At 38.9% G+C, this 26,834-nt stretch overlaps 1 protein-coding gene across 1 annotated transcript; it reads left to right on the top strand.

Annotated features, from left to right (window-relative positions):
• Positions 1 to 6,857: 6,857 nt before the first annotated feature.
• Positions 6,858 to 16,419, top strand: SPCS3 (signal peptidase complex subunit 3). Its single transcript, XM_075197471.1, has 5 exons — positions 6,858 to 7,199; positions 11,789 to 11,864; positions 12,782 to 12,856; positions 13,543 to 13,658; positions 15,815 to 16,419. The coding sequence occupies exons 1-5, from the start codon at positions 7,057 to 7,059 to the stop codon at positions 15,945 to 15,947; spliced, it is 543 nt and encodes a 180-aa protein (XP_075053572.1). The 5' UTR covers positions 6,858 to 7,056; the 3' UTR covers positions 15,948 to 16,419.
• Positions 16,420 to 26,834: the final 10,415 nt, after the last annotated feature.

The raw sequence follows: 26,834 nt of genomic DNA, 5'->3' as shown, positions 1-26,834 counted from the left end.
AAGTGTCAGGCAGACATATTTTAGATACAAGTAACAGAACCTGCTAATAGGCTCTGAATGTATGCTACTTTTTTTTCTCCAAAACTTTGTATTTTTAACTGACGCTTCTAATACAATTTAGTGCTAGTATATGTCCATTTATTTCACTTGTTTTCAGTAAGATATATATATATATATATATATATATATATATATATATATATATATATGCATAGTGACAGAAGCGCTGGGCAAGAAGTGAATGGAAGGTACATAAGTCCTAGATTCTTGACATTTGTATATTAAAACACCAAGGAGAATGTGTAGGTATGTGGGAAAAGCTTCCCAGAGGGCGTTTCCCAGCTGAAACAAAACATGGTAAGGGTCCCTGGTGTTATGTATGGACTAAGAGAATGGTGGGCTCCATACATAAGGCCCAGTCCGGGTCTTAATGTCTAGTCTCTAAGCAGACTGATCAGGAGTTGCACCTGTGGGGTGCCTGTTAAAATGCAGCTAGAATATGCAATCACTCTCTCAGTGTCTGGGGAGGAGGTCAGATGCCTCCTAAGGGAAACTGCGAGTAACTGCGAGTTGTGCTGTGAGTCCCATTTGTTTGGTTTAAGTGAGGGACACTCTAGAGAGAGTATTACACTATATTAGTTAGAAGCCAGATGGCTAGGATTTTGTTTATGTTTTGCCCTGTTTTGCAGGCCGGTGAATAAAACTAGCTGATGCTATTAGCACTGGATTCATGTGATGTATATGTATGTATATATATATATATATATATATATATATATAAAAAAAGAGAGAGAGAGAGAGAGAGAGAGAGAGAGAGATACACACACCGGTCAAAGTGGGGATGTATACAGTGGTATGCCATACCGCCAAGACTGCCTTCACTGTGAAACTATTAAATTCCATTTGCTTACATTTCCATTACATATTTCATACTGCCACTTCGACCACTATATTTATCTATATAGTATACTATATATTGTATATATTACATACATGTTTTTAACAATTGGTACTTTTTAGACATTATCCGGATTTATAGTTGTTTTCGTAAATCATAAAGGGCTGATGAAAAAGGAGCTGCTCATATATTGTTCAGCTCGGTTACTGTTTTAAGTGAGGTTTGCACATCCTCTGGAGCAGTAGCTACTCATTACCCCTTTCTTCTCAACTCAACACATACATTAAGCGACAATGAATATTTATTAAGTTTTTTGAGAGTAGTAGATGCATAAATAAAAATCTATGTAACAAACTCACGATAGGGACAAGCAAGGAATGAGGTATAGTGTTATTTAGAGTTAAAAGAGGGATGTTTTGGAGATACTAACATTTTAACTGGATCAGGGCCACACTATAGAAGACCGTGTAGCACTCCATCTCCCATCTTGGTACCGGTGTCCCCTGTGATCTAGTAAAGACAGGAAGTGGGGTAGCCTACAGCTGTCCACATCGCTCTACTGAACATGGAAAGACAATAAGTTCAGCTCTCAGCAGGTTCTTCCAGTGACGGTTGAACTGTAAAAACGATATAGCTGGAGCTGCATCTTTTTTGTGTAAAACTTATATATAGCACCCTGTTCTCTGACAACAATATAAGCTTACTACCATCTGCATATATCAATATACCATAAGAGTTGAGTACATTAACTGCATAAGCTTGTTATACTGCCTGTCTGTTGCAGTCAGTATCAACTGTGAGAAACTATATGGGGGGTATTCAATTGTTAGCGTTAACGGGGAAAAACGAGCGCTCAAAAAATCTTAGCGTTAATACAGTAATTACTCGCGAAATTTCAGCTCGGGCGAGCTGAAATTCCGCGAGTAAACTACCGTATTAATGCTTTTCACGCGCAATATTACCGTATAAACGGTAATATTTTTTGAGCGCTCGTTTTTTCCCGTTAACACTTACAATTGAATACCCCCCTATATGTCTATATCATCTTTTACAATGCGTTCTCAAATCAAACCAACAAATTGGTTAAGTCTAAAAGCTTCTTGTGGTTTAACTTCTACCACCAACGCCACTGACACCTATTACATATAACAGCACAAGTGCCCAGATAATAGGTTTCATGCCAAAAGATCGCACATCTGGATCTTGATTTCTAGTTTAGAAAACTGCATTAAGATCTATTATAAGAGTTCAAGAAAAAACATCGAAAAGGTATCAAAATAGCTGCCCAGATCCTGTCATTTTCATGCTATGTCTATCAGATGTCAATGTTACCATGGTAATTAATAAAGCTTAGCATAGATCTCTCCAGCACTCATCTTTATCTTCTTATAAAATCAATGAAGGTTGCACTCTTGCCAACTGTCAGTCACTCCTATGAATCTTGGGACTGGTGTGATTTACAATGGCTTTGTTTTCTGACATATATAGCCAGTATAAATAGATCTGGACAACATTTCCAGATCCCTATAAAACCCAGAGGCTTATCTTAAATGATGTGTCGGAAACGTTTACATTACAATGTGCTAGCTCCAAAAATATGTATTACAATGTGCAGAGAGAGTTAGCGCTGCATGAAAAACACATTAAAATTAGGGGACATGTATTAAAGTTATGATATGTGAGCTTTCACCCAATATTATTCTTAATGCCCCTTAATGGACACAAGTCAAGTATGTGTCTCTCTTAGTTCCAGAAAGTATTCACAACTGCCTATTAGCCAAGAACATTTTGTCACTTTGCTACAAAGTATGGGTTATCTGGGAGAAACATGTAAAGAATAATATATTTATATGAATTAACACCTCTAATGTTAAAGAGATCAGTAAATCAGTTCTGAAAATGTAATGCTTTAAGATAGGAGTGGTATAAGCTGTGTAGTATAATTTAGTATCTACATGAATATCTAGAAACAATAACATATTCGAAGATTGTATTGCTTCACAGTTTATAAAATGCTGAAGTACAATATACTGTATATAGACCATCTGTCACCTCAAATCACCTCGTCTAACTATTTCAGATTATTAAAAGCATCAAGCTTTTATACTTGAAATAAAACCCTTTTCTTGTTGTAGATGTTCACCCAACTAAAATACTATATTTAATGTTAACCGTTCCCTGCCGCAACTAGCAATACAGCGAGGTGCGATGTCTGGAACTCTTGCCTTTCATGGTATAATCTCCCCCAAACACCTGGCATCCCTGTAACAACTAATCTTGCTACATTAGCAGACAACAAAAATTTAAACTTCAGAATTTTTGACACATAAGGGTTTATTATGAGTTGAAAGCACTGACTGGATAAACGTGACTGCTGTCCAATCAGTGCTCTCAAAATGAGATATGTACCTATGTGTCAGAGGCACTGAAGTTCAAAATCCTTCTGCCAGCGACAGCAGGAGTAAATCCCTTACAGAGGTGCGGGGTGTATGGAAGGTTTGAGTATGTCCCAATGACAATCGTTAAGTATAGTTGGTCCCTCTGATTCTGCTAATTGGAGAGGGGAGGATTTAAGCTGGTATATTTAATTTGCATGGAAATAGTATTTAAAATAATAGCGCACAGACAGCATTGGCCATGCTCCAAAACATAAACATTTTGCCAACTCTAAACACTGGGACTGTCCTGTAATAAACATGACTATTGGGGTTCAGGCCATGCTTTTGTATATTAGGCAGTGTCATGGTGAAAAACTATAAAACAGACATATAAATACAATGGGTTTTGACCAACTATAGTTAGCTACAAAATATGTTTAATGCTAAGGACATGATTATTTTAAATACTTACTATTAATTAAAGTAAAATTTGGAAATAATGATAATCACCTGCTCTTCTCATTATCTTTCGGAGTATTCATTATCATGAGATTTTGCATTTGCACTGAATAGTTTACGATTACATCATATGGTCTTATTGTTTAACTGAATGTAACATATCACACCGCATAAATAGTATCTTGTATGCAGTGTGAATTTGGGTATATTGGGTATATTGCAGTGAATAATTAATTTTTTTAACACATTTTAGGCTTAATACTTTGTTTTGAAACCATGGGAACATCAGAAATGTTTCTATCAACAGTAATATATAATTTATGTGTTTTTATTAAGCTCTATTGCATTTTCTTATTAGTTTTTAAATTTCCATGCAATAATTTACAGAATTCCGTTGTTGTTTTAGCTACACATCAATTATGTTAAGCACCTGCTAGGAATGGAAATGTAGGCAGGCTGTGATTTTTTTATCTAGTTAAATAAATATTTGCTCCCGGAGGATGGAGGCACCTGAATTAGTGTACTTGGATTTATCCAGTCAAGTGCCACCATCCCACTAGATTGTCTTTATTACATTTCTACTGCCCTCTTACCTCTCTGTATGTATGTATTACCCAGTATTGCTTTATTACCGTTTGTTCCCAATTATAAAGCTCTACGGAATCCGCTGGCGCTATATAAATAAATGATGATGATGATTATTGGGTAAAAACAAAACAAAACAACATACTGGCTATCGTCAGATTTTCTGTTGGATCAGGAATAATGCTACACCCAAATTAAGAACTTTGTATTTTATTTTGTCTTAGTTAACGCCACACAAAGCTTATTTTAGTAGGATAACTATTGAGTGGGGTCATCCCCTTTTTGCATACCCAATACAAGAAAGGGTAACATCTTCATACATATAGACATGCACAGATCAGTCATAACATTAAATCCACTGACAAGTGAAGTGAATAACATTAATTATCTTATTACAATGGTACCTGTCAAGGGGTGAGATATATTAGGCAGAAAGTGAACAGTCAGTTCTTGAAGTTGATGAGGTGGAAGCAGGAAAAATGGGCAGGCGTAAGGATCTGAGTGACTCTGACAAGTGTGATGGCTAGATGACTGGGTCAGAGCATCTCCAAAACGGCAGTGGAGTATGCAATGGATAGTGCCTACCAAAAGTGGTCCAAGGAAGGACATGCAGTGAACCAGCAACAGAGTCAGGATGTGCGCCCAAGGCTAACTGATGTGCATGGGGAGTGAAGGCTAGACCATCTGGTCCAATCCCACAGAAGAGCTACTGTAGCACAAATTGCTGAAAAATCTAATGATGGCTGTGATTGCAAGGTGTCAGAACACACGGTACATCTCAGCTTGCTGCATAGCCACAGACCGGTCAGGGTGCCCATGCTGACCCCTGTCCATGGTTGAAAGTGCCTATATTGGGCATGTGAGCACCAGAACTGGACTATGGAGCAATGGAAGAAGGTGGCCTGGTCTTATTAATTAAGTTTTCTTTTATGTCATATGGATGGCCGGGTACATGTATGTAATTTACCTAGGGAAGAAATCGCACCAGGATGCAAGCGAACAGAGGCAATGTATTGTTCTGGACTATGCTCTGCTGGGAAACTTTGTGTCCTGGCATTCATATTGATGTTACTTTGACACATACCACCTACTTAAACATTGATGCAGACCAAGTACACCCCTACATGGCAATGATATTCCCATCACAAACTTTCCTGGCTCCCAATTTTGTCCCTCTCAGTGTGGGTGGCATTTCTGGTTCCGGGCAGTCATGTCACAGTGACTAGGGATGGGAGATTCAAATTTCCAGCATATATAAAGCACACTCTGACACTGTAGCAGTATCAGAGCAACAGGAATTCTACCAGTCTGACTCCTTGTTGTGTTATATTCCTTGTGAATCCTCACTGTATTGTGATTCTGCATTGATTGATCCTCCAGGTGCCAGTTTACTGCTTGTCTGACTATTCTTCCCGGATCCTGATTCTGTACCTTTCTGCCCATCTGTGTTCCGATCTCAGCTTGTCTGACGCTTCTCTTGAAGCCTGATTTTGTACCTCATTGCCCACTGCGTACCAGACCCCGGATGTTTTCTAATATCACTGTGTTACACCTAGTGGCAGTTCAGAGGACTGCGACCTGCAAGTCCCTAGCTGTAAAGCCCATTTCGCCTTGCGGTGGTTCTTGGTGAAGACTGAGGGACTCATTAGACACCGCACCTCTGCAAAGTCAGCACGAATCTAGGTCAGCACCTCAAATCCCTCTACTTGAAGTTCCTTACAATTCCCTAATGGCAGTGGCCTCTTTCAGAAAGATAATGCGCCATGCCACAATTGTGCAGGAATGGTTTGAGGAGAATGACAAAGAGTTCAAGGTGTTGATTTAGCCTCTAAATTCCCACATCTCAATCCGATGGAGCATCTGTGGGATGTGCTGGAAAAACAAATGCGAACCGGGAATCGCGGCGTTTGGGATCTAATTCTGGCCACTTCACTAGGAAGTGAGGCACTTCCTAGTGAAGTGGGCAGAATTCGGGAGATTGCCACACTCGCCCGGGAGACTCTCGCAAAATGCGGGAGTCTCCCGGACTTACCGGGAGAGTTGGCAAGTATGCTTTAATGTTGTGTGCACAATTCCCATTGTAGCATGGCCACACTATGTCCCAATTCGATGAGTACAAACTTTAGGAGTTATATGTAAAGCTCTATATTGTAAGTTCTCACAAGCTGGGCCCTCTCTACTCTCTGTTTCATGTCTGAACCAGCTTCCTATGTACTTCTTTTGTTTGTATGTGTGAATTGTAATTTAAATGATTTGGCGCTGCAGTTTTGGGGTGCCTTACAAATAAATGATGATGAGCTATATATTAAAACCTACAAATACCCACAGTATAATAAAGCCATTTCTAGGCCTATTTAAAACACTAGAAGTTATATTTTTCTCTTTGGTTTGGTGATAATACCATTTTAAGTGTATTAAGTCGGCGCATGCTACAACCAGATTACGGGCGTTAAACCAGTAACAAAAATGTCCGCTTCTGTTAGTCACGTGGTTCTTCCTTCATTCCCAGAATCAGGTCGTGAAACTTCCTTTTCCGGTGCAATGTCCCTCTGTGGAAGTGACGTTGTACGGAAAGCCGCTTGAATTAGACAGACAGCTCAGCATTAGCAGCAGCTCCGTGTTCCACGATTCAATCTGTTCCGGATCTCTGTCCGGTGACTGGGTCCTTACGCTGCAGTTCCGCCCTATCACCGTTATTTCCTTCACCCCCCGTGGCTGCTCCGTGCTGACACCACCATGAACACCGCTCTGTCTAGGGCTAATTCTCTCTTCGCCTTCTCGCTGAGTGTTATGGCCGCTCTCACCTTTGGCTGCTTCATCACAACCGCATTCAAAGACCGAATGGTGCCTGTCAACATCCATGTCTCCAGGGTGACACTGTGAGTACTGCCGTCTGTCCTGTCAGAGGCTGTGTGGGCAGGTTACTCATCGTGCCATATGGACAGATCCTTGTTAGCAACAGTTCATTCTGGGTTTGTTCCGTTCTGTATCAATAAATAACTTCCTATGTGCATATTTCAGTATGATCAACACCTTATTGTCACATAGTACCTCCATCAGAGGAAGACAAGAGTGGAAGCTTTTTAGTTGCAGGGTGCTAAACTGAATTTAAGAAAGTTTGTCTTCCAATGAGCTACTTAGCTTTGGTTTAGAAATAATAATTTTGCTTCTAGTATCTACAAAGAGGTAAACAGGCTTGGGGGTGGGTGTGATGTACCCCTTATTGTAGGCATTTTGGGGGGTTGAAAAAATTATATATGATGTGCAAAAAGGTATGTGTCAGTTTCCTGTGTTTGCATAATATTTATACATTAAGGTTTGTTAGTAAATTCAAACTTCCCTCGGTTGAAAAGAAATGCATAAAGCATACTCTAGTTTTAGCAGCAACAGGCCTCTGCTTATTTGCAATTATACATCATACTAGATAAGGATTGGACATTTAAATGCCCCATTGAAATACTCTAAATCAGAGGTGTCCAAACTCAGCCCTCAAGGGCTACCAACAGTTCATGTTTTCAGGATTTCGGTACTCATGCACAGGTAAGTTAATCTATTTGGCTGGGTCAATAATTATCTAACCTGTTTCTACGGCCAGAAATTCAGAAAACATGATGGGTTGGTAGCAGTGGAGGACTGAGTTTGGACACCTGTGCTCTAAATGCTTTTGAGTGATGTATATAAATGACCACATTCACAATTGAAAGCTTATTAATGTAGAATTGGCTGAGCAGTTAGAAGCAGTCCCTAGTTCCCAATACATAGACTCCCTAAGGCTACCAGATCAGTCATGTACCTCTGGATACATACATTTTACATGCGGCAGTTCAGATGCTTGTGAGCAAGTGTCAGTGCAGCATCTGTAATTTATATGTCTGAGTTTACTGCCTGGTCAATCAATATCCCTGCTCAAAGCATGGGAATCATCCTATTGTCTCAGGGGATCTTTGTTGAAATATTGTTGGTTATAGCCATGCAGGCATTAATTTCATGATTATTTGCTTCTAGAGGGTTTAGGTAAGTTGGAGTCCACTGCGCTTAGTGGGGCATTTTCACATTTGCCAGAAAACCCAGTGATGCTTTCACCAGGTTTTCCAATATGCAACGATGTCATATTTTTGTAATGCTATTTCTGGGAAATATGAAGGTGAATTATGTGCTTAGGCACTAGAAAGGTAACATGCCTGGTCATTTAGGCTGTAAAATACATAATATTTCTGGGTTATTAACAATACTATCGTAGTGTACTGTGGGCATTTATGTATGTAAAAACAAACAGAATATTCTGCATATTAACCACCCCTGCCATTGTGCACAGTCACACGCTCTTTACCCTGCTCAGAAATGATCTCTTTTAAAATTGTCTGTTCCCAAGTTTTGGAGAAACCTAAGTTAGTTCATGGCAATATTTTTTCACTTGTTCCAAAATGGTTATTCATGTAGCAACAGCATATTCCTATGCACTTTATGTTAAGACAAACCACATATAATAAAACAGAAGGTATATAGGTGGTGGATGTAACAAATGCAGAATGTTGGGAAATGATTTTGTATTGTAGATAGAGGGTGGGGTAAATAATTAAGATTTATACTGAGCCATCTGCTCCGTATTGCTTTACAGTAGGGAAATTATAGAGATGCAGAGCACTTCATGAATGTTTTTAATATTTTAATTAACTTAATATAATTGTTTGGGGAATAGGTTAATCATGTTTGGGAATATGAGAATCTTCCTTGTTTGTTATCGTTTTTATATTTACCCCTTTAACTTCTAGAATGAAGACTAGTGGAATGAAAAATACTGTACAACTTAATGCAGATAATTGCGGTTTCCAAAGTTACACAGATACATCCCTGCAAAGTATCTGAAATCTAATCTGTTCTGACTCTTTATAATGTCCCTCTAAAGTCATAGTCACACACTTCTAACATTTAGAATTGTCTTTGTCATAATATAAGCCTACTAGTTTTGTGAGAGATATGAATTTGTGAAGCAGAAGAAAGAATTTTATATCTCAAACATGGATTTGGAGGTGCATACAGTTGTATAACTTGTTATTTTTTTCAATTTATTTTTTATTTTTCTTCTAAGTTTAATCATAACTTTTTAATTTTTGAAGTTTGGTGGGTCCCATAGTAGGAATCTACACAATGGAAAAGGGAAGTTGAAGACTAGTATGACAGTAATTTAGGATGGTTTGGTAAGAAGTAGTTTCTAGAAGCCAAGGAAGGTTGTAATAAAAAACAAATCAGAATATTGCTCAATCTGGGACATTTAGATAGAACATAAAGCTAAATTAAGGGATAAATGTGAAATAATGGATACTTTATTTAAACCTCTGTACCATCCCAATAGAAAAAGACAGCATACTTCGACATGGAGAGGGAAGTTTTTCTTTTAGCATTCGGTAAGATGTTCTGAGTACTCTATAATCATAACCGCTCTAGTCCTGTCCAGCAGACATACAGGGTTTACTGCAGGAAACAGCTGGTCAGCCTCTAATGTAGTAGTATAATGCTGCAGGCCCAGGAACATGAGGTGGGTTGGTGCCTGGGTCTTTATGGTCCCATATTACTGTCCATAGTAACCTGGCATCTGTGTTTAACTCTTTTATAACTAAAGCATATGCATTACTAAACTAAAGGGGTTGTCTATGTTGTACAGCATCCCCTGTAGCAAATAGGTAAAATACCTCCTGTTACTTGGAAGCAGAGACATATATCGTGCTGCAGCTCACAGTGTAGAGTGAGTCTGTGTCTGGTTCAATTCAGCATAGATTGAGTCCACTTACTCTTCCCTATTCCTTGCACCTCCTCATTGAAAGCTGGATGTGAATGACAGACATCTTTGTAATATGTATACCGTCAGCCATGTCGGGGATACATGAGGATATGACTAAGGAATACAGAGCTAGAGGACTTGTCACTTTTAATGTCTTATTGGTAGCCTAAGTGTGTGTTCCCACTGCCTTGCGTATTAGTGGTTTGTCTTACTGCTATCACTGATTGGTAAGGTAAGAGATCTAGGTGCTACAAGTGACTAAAAGGAACCTTGCTCTAGGATCTGGATAGGCAATTTATTTATACGTTACACAGTGTCTCGTATCTGTTAAAGAATGGTATTCTGTGGTTTCCTCTACAGCTCCTTATCACTGTTGAGGGAGAGGATCTTTATCATGTTAGGAAATGACCTAGATAAAATGTCAGGTCACATGTCACATCTCCCCTACCTCAACTGCGCTGGGGATATACAGGAGCTGTATGGAATAAGCCAGCCCAGGGGAGAGGGTTATCTCTGGCTCAGTCGCTGTATGTGTAAGCACACTTGGTTCAAAGTGCATTTCAAGTTGTTACAAATAGTTTAGTCACTTCTACAATAGAATATTTTAAATGTTTTTAAAGGTGAATATGAGGTGTGTTTTCAAAAATTAATTTGTTACTTGTAAGCATTACCTACTAGGACTTACAATTTCCTCATGCCCATTAAATGAAGTATCCGTTTGCATCCCCAGAAATATATCCTAAATACATATATTTAGGTATTTCTCACTTTTTAATGGCAAGTGTACAGATTATTTTACAGTGTTGGTTAACCTGTGACACTCCAGGTGTTGTGAAACTACAAGTCCCAGCATGTTTTGCCAATATATAGCAGCTTATTGCTGGAAGGGTATGCTGGGACTTGTAGTTTCATAACACCTGGAGTGTCACAGATTAGCCAACACTGGAATAGACAATGACTTTCTTCCTAGTAGATGAAATTTAAATTGAGTATGAGACCTAAGACCTCTATTTCACATACTCCGTGGTAAAAAAAACAAGGTTTAGTTCCTATCTCCTGTATATGTATAGTATGTGGTCATCAATGGTAGAACTCTTGCATAAATTACATATAAAAGTCTCAAATCATTATATTGATACAGGTGTGGATAAATCCTAGTGGCCATATATTATCCCTGACATATCTCCTATTGGAGATGAGCTGTGAATGACCAGACCCCTAACACATCAGCTAGGAACCATTTAGAACAGTTTCCCGGCCATTCAAGCTCCCAGATGCAGCATCATAACTTCGACTGTTACATCTGCAAGTGTATCACCCCTGTATCTGCCAGTATCTCCAGTGATATCAATTGATAATTACTAAATATTATTGCACGTTTCAATATCAAATGTACTAAATTAAGTGGATACCTAAACACTCAGAACTCGGATGTTTGTGAAAAAATATCTTTTATCTTAGGAATGGCAAGAAATCATAGTGTTAGATGATACTGCAGCCAGATCCTAAGGGTAACTGGCAAGGGTGGCTATTATGGAGGCCAGTGTGTTGTGTTCCTCCGGATGAAGTCATGTTGGGCGTGTTTATCGTTATTGCCAAAAGTAAACATTATATACAACCCTAATGTACATTTATAGTCATAAAAGCAGAGAGTTACCATATGTCATGTTTCCTAACTTTGTCTTGCAGAGAGAATGTTGAAGATTTCACTGGCCCCAGAGAAAGGAGTGACCTCGGATTTATCATATTTGATTTAAATGCAGATATCCTTTTATGATGAAAATGAGATCTTGTACATTTTTCTCTCATTCTGTGTCTGACTGCTGATAAACCTAATCCCACTGATAACATGTTCTGCAGGCACACAATCCCAAGGTTATGTTTACTTTTAATATCCGTGCCAAAAGTAGTTTAGTAGAACAGATTGTTGCTGGAGAGTTGACTTTAGTTTGAATATCTAAGCCATTGCCAAAAGCGTGACTTTTCGTCATATACTATTATAATATTGTTTTCTGAAACGGATTATAGATGTGCCTAAATTGTCTTAACTGTGGCACGTTCACAAGTAAAATATTCTTAGAGCCTTGAACATGGGGTTTTCAGACGTTTGAAATATTAGGTATAAAAGTCTTATGACACATTTGATCAGATGCTATCAGAAAGATTTTTTTTTTATACCTAGAGTTTAATTTTATGTGTTTTTGAGGATGAAGGGCTGTTGAGCAAAGATTATAAGAAAGAAATAAGATAAAAGGTGTTACAAAGGCAAAGGGGGAGATTCAGTTCAGCGCAATGTCTCCGGAATAGTCCAGGGAGATCATGGACTAGATATTGAGGCTGAAATCTCGGCTCCTTTTTCCTTGCCCGAGCTCGAACACACTTTTATGTGCCTCAATGGGGTAATATTTAGGCATTCATTAGCATAGCAGTAACATTACCTCTTCAAAAGTGACAGTAACCAGACAGCATTTTCGGTCCAACATCCTTTGTGGTCTGTTTTCATTTAGGCTGGTGTGAACACAATTTGTGCACAAGTCTAGTCATTACTATATTGGGCTAGGAACTGAACAGTTTGTCACTACTCAAATAGAGCAGATGTCTGTGTGAATAAAGCTTTGCTCACAAATGCAGCATAAAATGTAAATGTCAACAGTGTGAATTTTTCCCTTAATTAATTTACATTTGCAGCCAATATTTGACTGGAATGTGAAGCAGCTGTTCATATACCTGTCTGCGGAGTATGCCACGAAGAGTAACGTAAGTGTGACGTTTTGTCTGATTGAATAATCATAATCACTCAGTGAGTTTGTTACAGCGTTAGAGCACAGCCCTTTTTAGAGAAACAGAGGAGATGGAGACGAACAAGAACGTTATGCTAGGATTTCAGACATTTTAGTAAAGTAAGAATCCTTTTACTGGCAGCTCAAAAAAATGACAGTTTTATAGAATCCTTTGACTAGTGCAAAATCCCAAAATTGTATAATATCTCATCACTAAGAAATTACTAGCTGAATTCTCTGCACAAACGTACATTACTACCAGTCTAAATTAAGCTTATATCTAAAATTTTACTTCTCCCAGATCCCTGGAAAGTTGTTTATTAATTTATAGAACCCACCAGCACACAAATTTCAATTTTGGGTGGATTAGCCTTTTACTTTGTCCTCACTCAGACACTTTATAATCAGATCCCAGTTAATCAAAGTCAAAACTAACTCGGACCAAACGAATTTGAATTTTGCATTTATTTTCCAGAGGGGAAGTTGGCTATTTTAAACTTTTAAATGTATTCCTCTCTGGATCGTAATATTTATAGCAATATTACATTTATATTGTTCAGTTATTGTATCTTAAAATCCCTTGTGTTTGTATATATTGTATGATATGTTGAAAATGTAAAACCTGTGAAATATTATGACTGAATATGTTTGATTTCATTTTAGGCTTTGAATCAGGTTGTGCTATGGGACAAGATCATTCTCCGGGGAGACAACCCAAAGTTGTCTTTAAAAGAGATGAAATCAAAGTATTTTTTCTTTGACGATGGAAACGGTCTGAAGTAAGCATCTGGAAAAAATATATTGTTTTTATTAAAATGTGCTCTTTTCATGAGGCGAGTGCACAAGATAAAATTTATAAGGTGGAACCTGACAAAAATGCTGATGTCTGTTTACTCTTTGGCGCCAGAATGTTTCATGATTGATTTGTGGTGACAGAAGAGAGGGTTCTGTGAAGGATCAAGATGTCAAATGTACTTTTAAGTTGTGTTGTTTAATTATCATTGTGTGATATTGCTTTTAGTCTATGAAATCTACTAGCAAGGTATTGATAATTGTTGAAACCAAACAATTAGAAATAGACAGTATCTAGTTTTCTTACTATGGAAAATCAGTCTTATAAATATAGTAGCTTTTATTTGTTTGTTCCAAGCTAATGTGTCAATGCAGACAGAACTTGATTGTACAGTTTAGCAAGTTGCTGTCGACCCACTTTTCTAGCTGTAAAATAGAATTGTGGGTGCATTGTATGTTAGTAATCAGAATGAGGGTAAAATATTCAGCAACAACATTAACACCACCTGCCTAGTTAAGAGCTGCATTGAATCTATTCTTTGGTAGCATTCCAAGGTTACTGATGCTCAATTCAATGAAAAACATGATTGACTGAACTACTCCTTCCTGCACCATATGCAGTGTAATAGGAGGATAACTATTGCAACTCTTAATTTTTATTTTGCATAATACAGAACTACCAAATTGTGTAATTGCTTTGTTCTATGTATTGCTTGGGATGTCAAATATATTTTTAATAAAATAAGTGGAAGGTAATATGACCACTAGGTGGCAATGTTGCTCTATTTATGGATGATGGCATGTAGTGTTCATGCTGAACAATGATCTATTACTAACTTGCTGAGATTCCAGCTTGTACTTATACCTTACTGCGCATTCATAGAACGATAAAGGGGAAATAAACTATACTTTGCAAGGTATATTTCCCTTCATTGGATTTCCTTTTTCTAATTTCAATTGTAGATAAGTTTGCTTAGAACTGTCCTTGTTTATGTATATAGTGCTTGTTGTGTGCTTCAGCCGGGACCCAGTGGGATCGTCTGGAAGAATTGATAATTTACCGATTATTATATTTTGCTTAATCTTTTTGTCCCCCTTGACAGTGTAGAAACAAAATGCATCTGCGATGACAACCTCTGTGTATAGTGATTGACTTGCAGTAAAATAAATCATGGTATATCCCAGTTGAAGGGTTGTCTTGTTGCGTGGGTGTCCTGCTTAAGCTGAATTTGTTTGGTGCTGGCACAAGGTGATACCAAGCAGGTTCCTGTGTGACTCCTCTGATCTACTTTGATTATTTATTAAAAAGTGTGTTAAATAGTAAAAAGCCTGTTTACAAACGCTCAGGAACTGAATGCAACACTTTCCTAACACAAAGTACCATGCATCTGGTTGTTAGTAGTGTGTGTAAGAGCACAGTTGCTATATTGAAAAAGAGAAACGATTACAACCTATCTAATAATTGAGAATTTCTTTTGCTATTAGGTTTACTGTTAATAATACACCTAAAACCACAGTGATACAATTCCAGAATGTCTTTAAATTTGATGCAAAAAAATTTTTTGGACACCATATGTTGCTCCGAAATCAAGGCTGGAAAAGTAAAATTTACATTTCCAGCAATGAAAGGATTTTGAGTGGCTGAGGTGGGAGGTGTGAGCTGGGTCATGTTATAAAGGACCGATTGATTGTCTTTCTCCACCCCTCCCCCTGTTTATATCACAGTATCTTCCCAGATACAGTGTCTTGAGCCATCCTTGTTATGTACAGAAGTCCATCTTTTAATGGTGCAAAAATGACAAAATACTACACACACAATGTATGCAACTTGGTATTTTTCCTCCGTTTAGGATAATTTTTCTTTCTACTCAAACATTTTATTTATCTGTACAGTTATTTAACTCTGTTATGTGTACACCTTTTGCTTGCAGGGTCAAACTATTCAGCGAGATAAACCCCAGTGGTCTATTACTAATTGATTTCTGTGTTTTGTTTTTTTTTTAACTCTAGATAAAGTTTAGATTTTACAACAAGTTTTCAAGTTAAATAACTAAATGTGAAATGGGGGGGTTTGACTTTTGAGTCGGACAATTAATTATGACATTAACCTTTAAAGTGCTTATCTTGTTTTCTATTGTTCCAGGGGTAACAGGAATATCACACTGACTCTGTCTTGGAACGTTGTCCCAAATGCCGGCATCCTTCCTCTGGTCACAGGATCTGGGCACATTTCTATTCCATTCCCTGACACCTACAAAACCACAATGAGCTATTAAATTATTGCAATGTTTGCTACGTTGAATTTTTTTATATGTATGTTCCTGTACATCTTGAAGTTATCCTGCCTACTTTTCCTACCAAAAGAGACATGTTCTATTTACAAAAACAAATAATCTGCACTTGGCAATAAAACATTTTATTTAAAAAATGTAATGCCCATGTAGATATGAACACCCTTGTAAATACTGCCGAAAACCCACAATTTTTATTTTTTTATTTTGAGCAGTTTTGTGTGTTGTCTTCCTGATTGTGGGGGATAAGCAATTGTATCCGCCTCTTCTAAGCAATGCAAACATTTTCTTCTTTGACAATGGCTGAGCCTCCTGTTTGCTGAATAAATGTGATGGATGTATTGTTTTTTTTAATTAGGATATTCATTTTGAGAATACATTATGCTGTCAACCATAGACCAATTTGAACAGTTCAAACACTGTTTTCAAATAAAACTATCCAACGTGGTGTACAAGATAGACTTGTCAACTTTATTTTTTTCACGAGTAATTCACAGAAATGAAGGATGAGCGCATTTGTAGTGAAACTTTTGATAAATCATTTTAATAGACCTAGATGGAAATCAAATGGGTGATAAATGGTGGAATCGTAATTTAACACCAAACCGTATATTTAATATACAGCGACCAGCAATAATATTAACACCACCTGCCTAATATTGTGTAGGTTACCCATCCTACTGCCAGAACAGCTCTGACCCATCAAGGTATGGACTCTACCAGTCCTCTGAAGGTGTCCTGTGGAATCTGACGTTAACAGCAGATCCTTTAAGTCCTGTAATTTGCGAGGTGGTGCCTGCATGGTCCATGGCTCTGACTGACTCTTTTTTTCCAGCACATCCCACAGATGCTTGATCGGAGTGAGATCTGGGGATTTTGGAGGTCAAGTCAATACCTTCAACTCTGTCATGTTCCTCAAACCATTCCTGAATACATTTTGCAGTGTGGTAGGGTGCATTTTCCTGCTGAAAGAGGCCACAGGTAATACCATTGCTATGAAGTGGTGTACTTGGTCTGCAACAATGTTTAGGTAGGTGATACGTGTCAAGTAGCATCCACATGAATGCTGGAATCCTAGGTTTCCCAGCAGAACATTGCCCAGATCATCAAACTTCCTCCGTCGGCTTGCCTTCTTCCCATAGTGCATCCTGGTGCCATCTCTTATCTGCATAAACAGTGCACATGTACCTGGCTGTCCACGTGATGTAAAAGAAAATGTGATTAAGCAGCAAAGGCCACCTTCTTCTGTTACTCCATGGTCCAGTCTTGTGCTCATGTGCCCTTTTGTAAGTGCTTTCAACGGTGGACAGGGGTCAGCATGGGCACTCTGACTGGTATGCTGCTACGTATCAAGCTGCAATGCACGTTTTCTGACACCTTTCTATCATAGTCGGCATTAACGTTTTTCATCAATTTGTCCACAGTTGCTCTTCTGTGGGGTTGGACCAGACGGGCTAGCCTTCCATTCCCATATCGGTGAGCTTAGGACGCCTATGACCCTGTCGCCGATTGTCCTTCCTTGGACCACTGTTGTTAGGTACTAACCACTGCATACGGGAACACCCCAGAAGACCTGTCACTTTGAAGGCGACCCAGTCGTTTACCGATCATAATTTGGCCTTTGTCAAAGTTGCTTAAATCCTTACACTTATTTTATTTATTTTTTTTTTACTGCTTCCAACACATGAACTTCAATAATTGACTGTTCATTTGCTGCTGAATAATACCCAACCCTTGCAAAGTGCCATTGTAACAAAGTAATTAATTTTAGTCACTTCACTTGTCTTAATATTGTGGCTGATCGGTGTATATAGCTGTTCTTGTCTGCACAGTGTCAAACTCTAGTAGCTGCCATTTGTTGTTTTTTCAGTTCGTGCGGGTTATCTAATAACTGTAAATTTGTACTGCAACCAATCTGCAACTGCCTTTTATCGGTCTAGGGCAAGTTAGACGTTGAATGCAGATGTGTGGTTCCTATGGTTTTAATGTAGCTTTGGACAACCATTGGTATCTCTTAGGTAAGATGCAACCACTCTTCTCCATGTAAAGGAGTTGTTTGAGCAACTGCATTTTCAATGGGTTTCTGTGCTGTTTTTATTGGGCTTGTTGAATATAGAAATACATTTTAATCCAAAACATCAATCAAGTTTGTGATTTAATATTTATTATAATACACAAAAAAGAAAATGTTGGCTAAAAAAAAAAGTATCCACAATTTATGATTTCATAACTCCTGTGGTGGACTTAATAGATTACTTTTTTCCAACTATTTAAATTACTATGCTATTCAGGACATAGTTATCCCTCTACATGTTTAAAATAAGCCAACAAGAAGCCATGTACGAAGTATATACATCCTTTCAGCTCCCATATCAAGAAGATAATTTACAGTCAGGTGCTGTTAATCAAGTGCACTTCATTATTTGATCATAAGGAAGTGCTACAGCGTCTAAACAAAAACAGAACCTTTGGCATTTTGGTCTGGAACATTTAAGTTTGTGTTAATGCGTACAAAGGAGAAGTGATCTTGTCGCAATAGAACAATCTGAAGCAGTGATATCTGTTCATCACTCTTGAAAGGGATATAAAGAAATTGCAAACAATTTGAAGCCCATTATTTTACAATGAAAATGGAGTTTATCTTATTGAACAATGTATCCTTAAAAAAAATTTAAAAAAATCTTATACGAACAGTCAAGCACGGTAGTAAAGAGGAGATAAATTAGGGTTCTTTTGCAGCCAGAGGACCCAAAGACTTCAGTCATTAGACTCACCATAAACTCCACTTTATAGCAAAGTATTCCTGAGGAAATTGTGATGCAATCTGTCCAACAACTGAAACTTTACGAAACTGAATCATGGAACAAGACTATGATCCTACACCCACCAGCATATTTGACTGAAAAAGGGAGGTTTTGCAATGGACAAGTCAAAGTCCAGACCTCAATGCCATTGCTCTCCTGTATTGGGACCTTAAGACAGTTGTCAATAAATGGAGTGTTGTAAGGGGAAGTGGACAAAAATTCCTTAAATATAAATGAAGAGGGAGACATATTGGCTTATTTTCTTTTGAATAAATAATAACCGTAAACACCTCTTGTAACAGGTGGTTTACAGAACTGCAAAACCTGGGAATGGCATTCATGTTGACTTCCTCCACTTCAAGATCATACTTGCCTCTTTCAGTTCTGCCCTATCACTCTAAACAATCCTTCTTTAAGGCTCTCATTTAATTCTAATCCTCCAACCCCCGCCGCCTTTTTCCAACTCCCACTTCCCTCCTCACTCTTTGCTATTGACTTTGCTACCCACTTCACCTCCAAAATTGAGTCAATACGTCATGACATCTCCCAGCAGATCCTTCTAGCTCCCCCCTCCCTACCCACTTTGTCCCCCCTCCCACCCTCCTCTGTGGATGCTTTCTACTTTCCCCCCCCCCCCCTCCCCCTTCCCTAACTTTCTAGCCCACCCTCCTTCTCTTCCTTCACTCTGGTATCTGCAGATGAAGTCCACACCCTTCTCACCTCCTCACCCCGCTTTACCTGCCCACAGTACCCCATCTCTTTTGCACCCTCTCTCTTGAGGCCTGCTCCCACCTTGCTCAATTACTCAACCTTAACCTCTCCTCTGGAGTCTTCACCTCTTTGAAACATGCCCTTGTCTCCCCCATCCCTCGACTCTGCCTATCTCTACTTACCGTCCTATTTTACCTCCTTCCTTTTGCCTCCAAACTTCTGTAATGGGGTGTCTACAACCATCTCAGCACCTTTTTTCTTTCTCACTCCTTGACCCGCTCCAATCCGGTTTTCGTCCCGTCCACTCTGCCAAAACTGCCCTGAGATAGAGTAATCTTCTTTTGTTGGACCTCGAGAAAATCATGGCAGCCAGCTCAGTATTGGCTCATACAGAGGCTACTGTGTAATTAGTGTGGTGTTCTGTGGATCCCAAATATGTTACTCAGGGACTCATGCTTGCTGCCTCTTGTGGGATCCTGCATTTTTCCCTATAAACCCCAGGGTGGCTAGAAAGAGTCCCTGCACTTTTCAGTGCTGAGACTAGTAGTAATATATTTGGCCTACCCATCTACTAAAGGCAACTATCAGTGAATATTCTAAGGGCTGAAAATTGTGAGAGGTGGGACCCCATGTTGTTGGTTACACCTAGATCAAGGTAGCCAGCACAGGTTGGCTAGTAGCGGATATGCTGTGTAATGGCTATGTGGTACTGTTGGCCACATATCTATTACACAGGGACAGACCTTACACACATCTATAGTTTTTAATTCATTATGCCAGTCAAAATAAATACCAACGTGGCAGCTATGAAGTTTTTTTCAGTGCTGGAATGTTGTGTGATGTCAGTGATCACTACTTTAATAATGTTTCAAATGTCCTATGTGATATCATTGACATAATTAAAGATATGATTTTATGAATGTCATGAAAAATCATTGGGTGAGGCTTTGTCCAGGACCTTAGCTGTCATAAACACATGCATATGCTCCACATAGATTGATATTTTTTCAGTTTTCAATAATTTTGTTTACATTGTCATCTAGAAGTACAGAAGGGGGGGGGGGGGGTAGGGAGTGTTTCAGAAGATGGGACATATGGTAAGGACAAAAGGAATAACTGAGTCATCATTATCAACATTTATATAGCGCCAGCAGATTCCATAGCGCTTTACAATTGGGAACAAACAGTAATTAAACAATACTGGGTAATACATACAGAGAGGTAAGAGAGCCCTGCTCACAAGCTTACAATCTGTGGGACAATGGTTTGATACACAAGGGTAAGTGTGAATACTTAATACTTGTCTAGCTAGAATGCAAAGCTTACAAAGTATTTAGTGGGCTGTATGCTCAGTCACACAACTATGTTGGTCAGAGGGTTGTTGTCTGAGTCAGAAAAGCAAATACACAAATGTAGGAGAAATAGCAAGAATCTGCATGATGAGATCAGCATTATTGTTATCAACAGAGGTAGATGTAGGCATATCCTTACAGAATACAAATAAACTACAAAGATAGCTTCTAAAACATTCTGTTTTCAAACTGAACTAATAAAAATTGAATGAACATCAAACTTTTTTTGTTGGGGAAGTGAGCTAGATTGAGAGAGAACTACTGCATATTATAGTATAATTACAAGAATATTTCAATAAGAAATTATAATTTTAGTAGATGGTATAGGAGTGCAATTTCTAGTGCCAAATTTGGAGTATCATGGAAACCATTAGTGAATTCTGTGATACAGCTAATTTTATTAACTTAACCTGTAATATGTTTCATCTCAAGTATCTTCTACACCCTCTTCTTCCAAAGTGAGGCCAACTGGATTTCCATAAAGCTGCAGTAGCAGAATTTGAGGAGGTGAGTATAGTTACTAGGTGAAGGAATACCTAGCAGACCAGGCAATAGGGATAGCAAATATTGGTTACCAATAATTTGTTGATAAGATGTATTTCTTCTGTATGATAGGTTTTAATAAACAGGCAGTGGGACATGCTACTTCTGTTGTCATGTTTTCAAACTAATACAAAATTCAAGGTCAAAAAGTCATTTATATACAATGCATTGTACCAATCCAGTAAATAGCATATATTTGACACTCTTCCAGTCATCCTTATGGCTCATAATACAGCGGGTGAAAGTATTGACCAAATCAACATTTTTCTCAGTAAACATATATTTAATGTGGTTACTGTAATAAAATGTACACCAAATGTCAGCAACAACCCTTGCAATCCACACATGCAAATAAATCAAACCATAGATGTCCATAATTTAAGTTTTGTGTAATAATGTGAAATGACACAGGGAAAAAGTATTGAACACATAAAGAAAGGGAGGTGAAAAGAGGCATGGTAAGCCAGATACCAGCTGAACTCTATCAGTACTTAGAAAGCAATCCTTCCAGCTGCTTCAGCCACAACTGATGGCCTATAAAAAGGTGTCTCATTACGAAGGTGTCACTCAAGAAACATCTCATGATGGGTAAACGCAAAGATCTTCGCTACCTTATTGTTGCAAAACATACTGATGGCATTGGTTATAGAAGGATCTCTAAACTGCTGAATGTTCCAGTGAGCACTGTTGGGGCCATAATCCAGAAGTGGAAAGAACATAATTTCACCATAAACCGACCAGGACCAGGTGCACCTCGCAAGATATCTGACAGAGGAGTAAAAAAATTATCAGAAGAGTTATCCACCTGAGCAATGCATGTGACTAATTTGTCCATACAGGAAGCATCTTAAAGCTGTCATTACCAAGAAAGGCTTTTGTACAAAGTATTAAATACATTTCAGGAATCGTGTTCAATACTTTTTCCCTGTGTCATTTCACATTATTACACAAAACTTAAATTATGGACATCTATGGTTTGATTCCTCTGCATGTGTGGTTTGCAAGGGTTGTTGCTGACACTTGGAGTAAATTTCATAACAATAGCCACATTAAATATATATTTACTGAGAAAAATGTTGCGTTCAATACTTATTTCACCTGCTGTATATGAATAATCTGTTCCGTGAAATGAACCCCAAGGTACTTTGGTTTAAAGGACTTCCACGTGAAGTCAAAATTGCACTGTAGTAGCAACTGAATGTTTATAAAGATTAATCTGTACTTCAGATTTTGATGACTTTATGTTGAAACCTTAGAGACAAGGGCTGGCTGAGTTGGGTGGCAGGGGGGTATTGGTGCCCTGGACAGTCCCATGGTGGGCTACCTGCATTTTTTTTCATTTAAATGTTCCTAATAGGCTGCTGGGCCGAGTCCCATCCCCAGGGCTAAAGTTTGCCAGCCAGCCCCTGCTTAGAGGGTACCAATCTCTTCATGATCTGTAAGAAGATATAGAAAAGAAGTAACAGATAACATTACATTGTCTGCATAGTAAGAAATCTTGTATTTTGTACCACCTCTCTGATACCTTTGATCCTTTTCTGATTGAACATTTTTACGCAAGTAACGGGTAGAGTTCAGGTTACACTAAAAGTCTCTGAACAGCCGTAAAGTACAGTATGTTCTTCATGATAAGTGAGATTCTCTGAGGGAAATATCACAACCTATATGGTTTTAGCTTCTTGCATATTTTTAATAGCTTTGGCACCATAGTCATAAAAAGTAATTTCGTTCTCAATGCTTTAGCTGATCTTTATGCAATTACAGTGTTAACATCTTGTATTTACTATGTCTTCCCATGTTTCTCAGATTGTGTGGTTTTATGGGGCGTTTCCAAGTTTTGTAGAAAAGTAGTTATTTGGATTAAATTAGTTTCCTACATTTTCTAAAGGAAACAGCTATGCCTCACATAGTAGACTCGTGAGCTTCCCAGATGTGAAAAAATGGTGTAATGTAATAATAAAAGTAGTGTCATTTATTCATTCACTCTCCATGTTCTCAAGCACAGAGTAGGATCAAGTATCTGTTTCAAACTAATAGATACATGATCTGACCAGCTGATCAAAGCAACATGTGTGGCAACAACACGTGAGAAGAGACTGATCTACAAATATATAATAATTTCTTGAATACACAACGTGGGTGTGAGAAGACCGTATTCTTCTCAGACCCCAAAGTCTTGGTATGTTTCTAAAGGGCAATTGTGAAATTAAATATTTTGTAGATTTCTGGCTGGTTTTAAAATTGCTTCCTTCTCCTTGAAATAATATCAATGAACAATAACATATCTTGGATTGCTGTTTGTCGGAACACAATGTTTAAGGCGACCTGTCCATAAGCGACGGATGTGCCATACCATTCGGGCAGTTCATTAGGAATAATTCTTGGAATGCATGTTATTAGATTTTCCTGGTCTATGGATACATGATTATTATTTAATCATAAATTATTATGTTGACTTCTATACAGGAGGAGTATTTAACTCTGTCCTCCAATTCGGCAACCTGTGTATCAAATTGAATAACATCTGCCTTAATCTTCCTCTTAAAATTCCTGAGCAAGGATTTAATTACTTCAGTGATAAATTGTCCCAAATTAGATATCGTTAGCTTGTCTTTACCTGCCCATGCAGAATAATTCAACTCCTCAGTCTGTTATGCACATTATGTTTCACTCTGGGGAGGGAACGTTGGGTTCTGAGCTCCAGAGTACCCACAAAATAAGTGATATCCTGATTTTCTTGCTTCTTAACGTCCCAAGTGTCTTAGCTAAGTATGTGCAGCATTGGGTAGAGCTAATAATTGTGATTCAAGCAGTAAGCATTAGATTTTGGCCATCTGAGGATGAGCTCAAGCTTTAGGCATCCATCTTACATGATGATTTCACTTCCCCCCTATTGATAAATATTTTAAAGAAACGTTTATTATTTCATAAGTCAATGTTAAGTACATCTTCCTCTTGCTCAAACTTAATAAACTTTCAGCTAAGTGTATTTTTCAAGACTAGAAGAAGATTGAACAGTATGCTTCCATCTCTCATGCTGTGCAGACATGCCTTACTGAGCTCTCCAATGGGACCCAGTATCTACCATCATCTGTGCCCCTATATCATCTGGAGAAGCCTAGGCCCTGCTTAACTGACCACCTCCCTCTGCTCTGCTGACTGTCCACTCTCCCTGAACAATTCCTCCACTCTTGGACCCTGTTCCGCCTGATACTGCTAACTTAGGCTTCTGCTTTGGCCTAGGCCCTCCACTCGGCCTCCACACTGGGATTAGGGATCTGTGATGTCCTGAATGGATGGGGCTCAATCCATCTCATGAGCAAATCCATTGCCATCGAAGTCTCCTAGATGAACAGCCGGCCATCTTTGAGGTGGGCTAATCCAGTGGCCTGGCTGCTCTTAAGCTGCACAAACTGTCCAATTCTGCCACTGCCACCAGTTGCTCAATCGGCCAAGTGCCAGCGACAATATGCTTTGCTATGCAGCTCCTTAATGTGGCCCTTTAATCCGATCGAGCTCCTGGAGGTACATGTGAGAGCTACTCACACCACACTAGGTTGCTGACGAGCCCCCAGTGCCTCCTGTGCAGAGTAACTACCTTCTGCCCAGCATTCCTCATCACATCCACTCCAGCTCTGAAATCCCTTGGTTACCACCATCATGGCTGGCTCCATGTTGTCCAGAGGGACACATGCCTTTAACTTTGCTCTATTCATCCCCTCTGGTGGCCAGACATCAGTAGCCTATATGCTCCAGGACACCTGTCACACATCAGGGTCTTAGTCGCAATTACCATGTCCGCTGCTGTCATCTCACGGCTATACAGGTCCCTCCTTGTCACCTGTAGCATTCCTGACCATCACATCTTAATTTGTAAACAAACACATACTGTTTGTTCTGCTGCATAGGTGTGGCCATCTTGGATTCATTCAGGTGATCTTTCCAGACCAACCAGATTCAGCAGCTGTAATCACATGATCTGCGCAACCAATAACTATTAGAAACAACCTATTTAAAACTGCTGCTGAGATCTACTCATTGCCACAACAACACACTTTCTCTCCTGAGAATAGAGCTTGGCTCCATGCTCCAGTTGTTTCCAGCACTGTTTCTATATACCCTGCATTTCAAAGCGATCATCTTTCTGCAAGTATTCTGCATTACCTAGTGACCATCTCTCTGCAAGTATTCTGCATTTCCAAAGTGCACATCTTTCTGCAAAACACCCTGCACTTCAGCTTTCTGCAAATACCGTACATTTTCCAAACTACTGATCTTCCTGCAAGAATTCTGCATTGAGTGCTCATACCTCAGCAAGAAATTTGCATCATCTTGTGCTAATTCTGCAGTGCTCTGGGTTTTTGCCGGTATCACCAAACCTGTAGCTGGGGCTGGTTGTGAGTCTCTAGGGCTCATTTCCAGTTCTGTGCATCTGTGTGTGGGTTCCAGGTGTATGGCTGTCTCACAGTTCTGAGTCTTCCATTCCTAGTCAAAGTTCTGAGTCCCGAGTTCCTGTTACCAGTTCCAGCTCATTATGTTCTGAATTTCCATGTGTGCGCATTCTGAGTTCTTAGTAGTGGGTGCCAGTTCCGTGTGCGTGGTTATCGGGTGCCGAGGTAAAGTTCTCACAAACAGTTCCAGAGTGTTGTAATGGCGGATTCCAGTTCCAAACTCTGGTGCAGTCTCCGGTCCTAAACTCATTTCCTACTAGTGCTACTCTGCATTCCAGATGAACAGAGGTTTTATCGAGGACGTCTGTTTCTGTCACACTCATGTTTCAGTAAGACCCAAGTGTCCTGAATCGAATCAAGAAAAACAGATTACCGTGACAACATCATTCACTGCTCGCTTGCCACCACTCCATCATGGTTTTTAATAAACTGCTTCACCACTATGTACCTCCTCCACAATGCCCCATCACCTTGTCCATACTCCAAACTAAATGGTTGCAATTGATCTTACTGTTTCTCATTCTTGCCCTCTAGAATGTAAGCTCTCATGGGCATGTTCCTCCCCACCATCCGTGTCTTGTCTGTCCAATGTCGGTCTACCACGTATATCCATTGTCATGTCCTTTGTTCTGTATTTTCTGTTAATTGCATCTGTGCATTTATTATTATGCTAATTTTTTTCCATGTACCTGTTATTATTATAATTACTGTTTCCATGTATGTTTATGTCAATTATGTCAGGCACTATAAAATCTGTTGTGCCATACAAATAAACAATGATGATGAAGTCTTTGGACCACAAAGTGAACGAAAAAGTTGAAACCTGCTCTTCTGAACAAGTCTGTAGGCTTTTTACCAATGGTGATTTGTATGTGTTTTGGATAGATTGAACCAGAGCTGCATTCACCATACATCTGCTGAGGAATAATTATCACCAATATGTCTATAGAACTGTACACATCATTGATCTTGAATTCTTGGAAAACCATGACAACTACTTGGTGTATTTCT

This window comes from Mixophyes fleayi, chromosome 1, assembly GCF_038048845.1.
Source record: "Mixophyes fleayi isolate aMixFle1 chromosome 1, aMixFle1.hap1, whole genome shotgun sequence".
Taxonomy (NCBI): Eukaryota; Metazoa; Chordata; class Amphibia; order Anura; family Limnodynastidae; genus Mixophyes; species Mixophyes fleayi.
Note: the sequence above shows the minus strand (reverse complement) of the source record. Positions and strands in the feature narration are given on the sequence as shown.

Excerpts from the sequence above, each read along its gene's own strand:
- SPCS3 (XM_075197471.1), top strand. The coding sequence starts at position 7,057 with ATGAACACCGCTCTGTCTAGGGCTAATTCTCTCTTCGCCTTCTCGCTG. Across the intron at positions 7,200-11,788 it reads CATGTCTCCAGGGTGACACT|AGAGAATGTTGAAGATTTCA; the intron begins GTGAGTACTGCC and ends TTTGTCTTGCAG. Across the intron at positions 12,857-13,542 it reads AGTATGCCACGAAGAGTAAC|GCTTTGAATCAGGTTGTGCT; the intron begins GTAAGTGTGACG and ends ATTTCATTTTAG.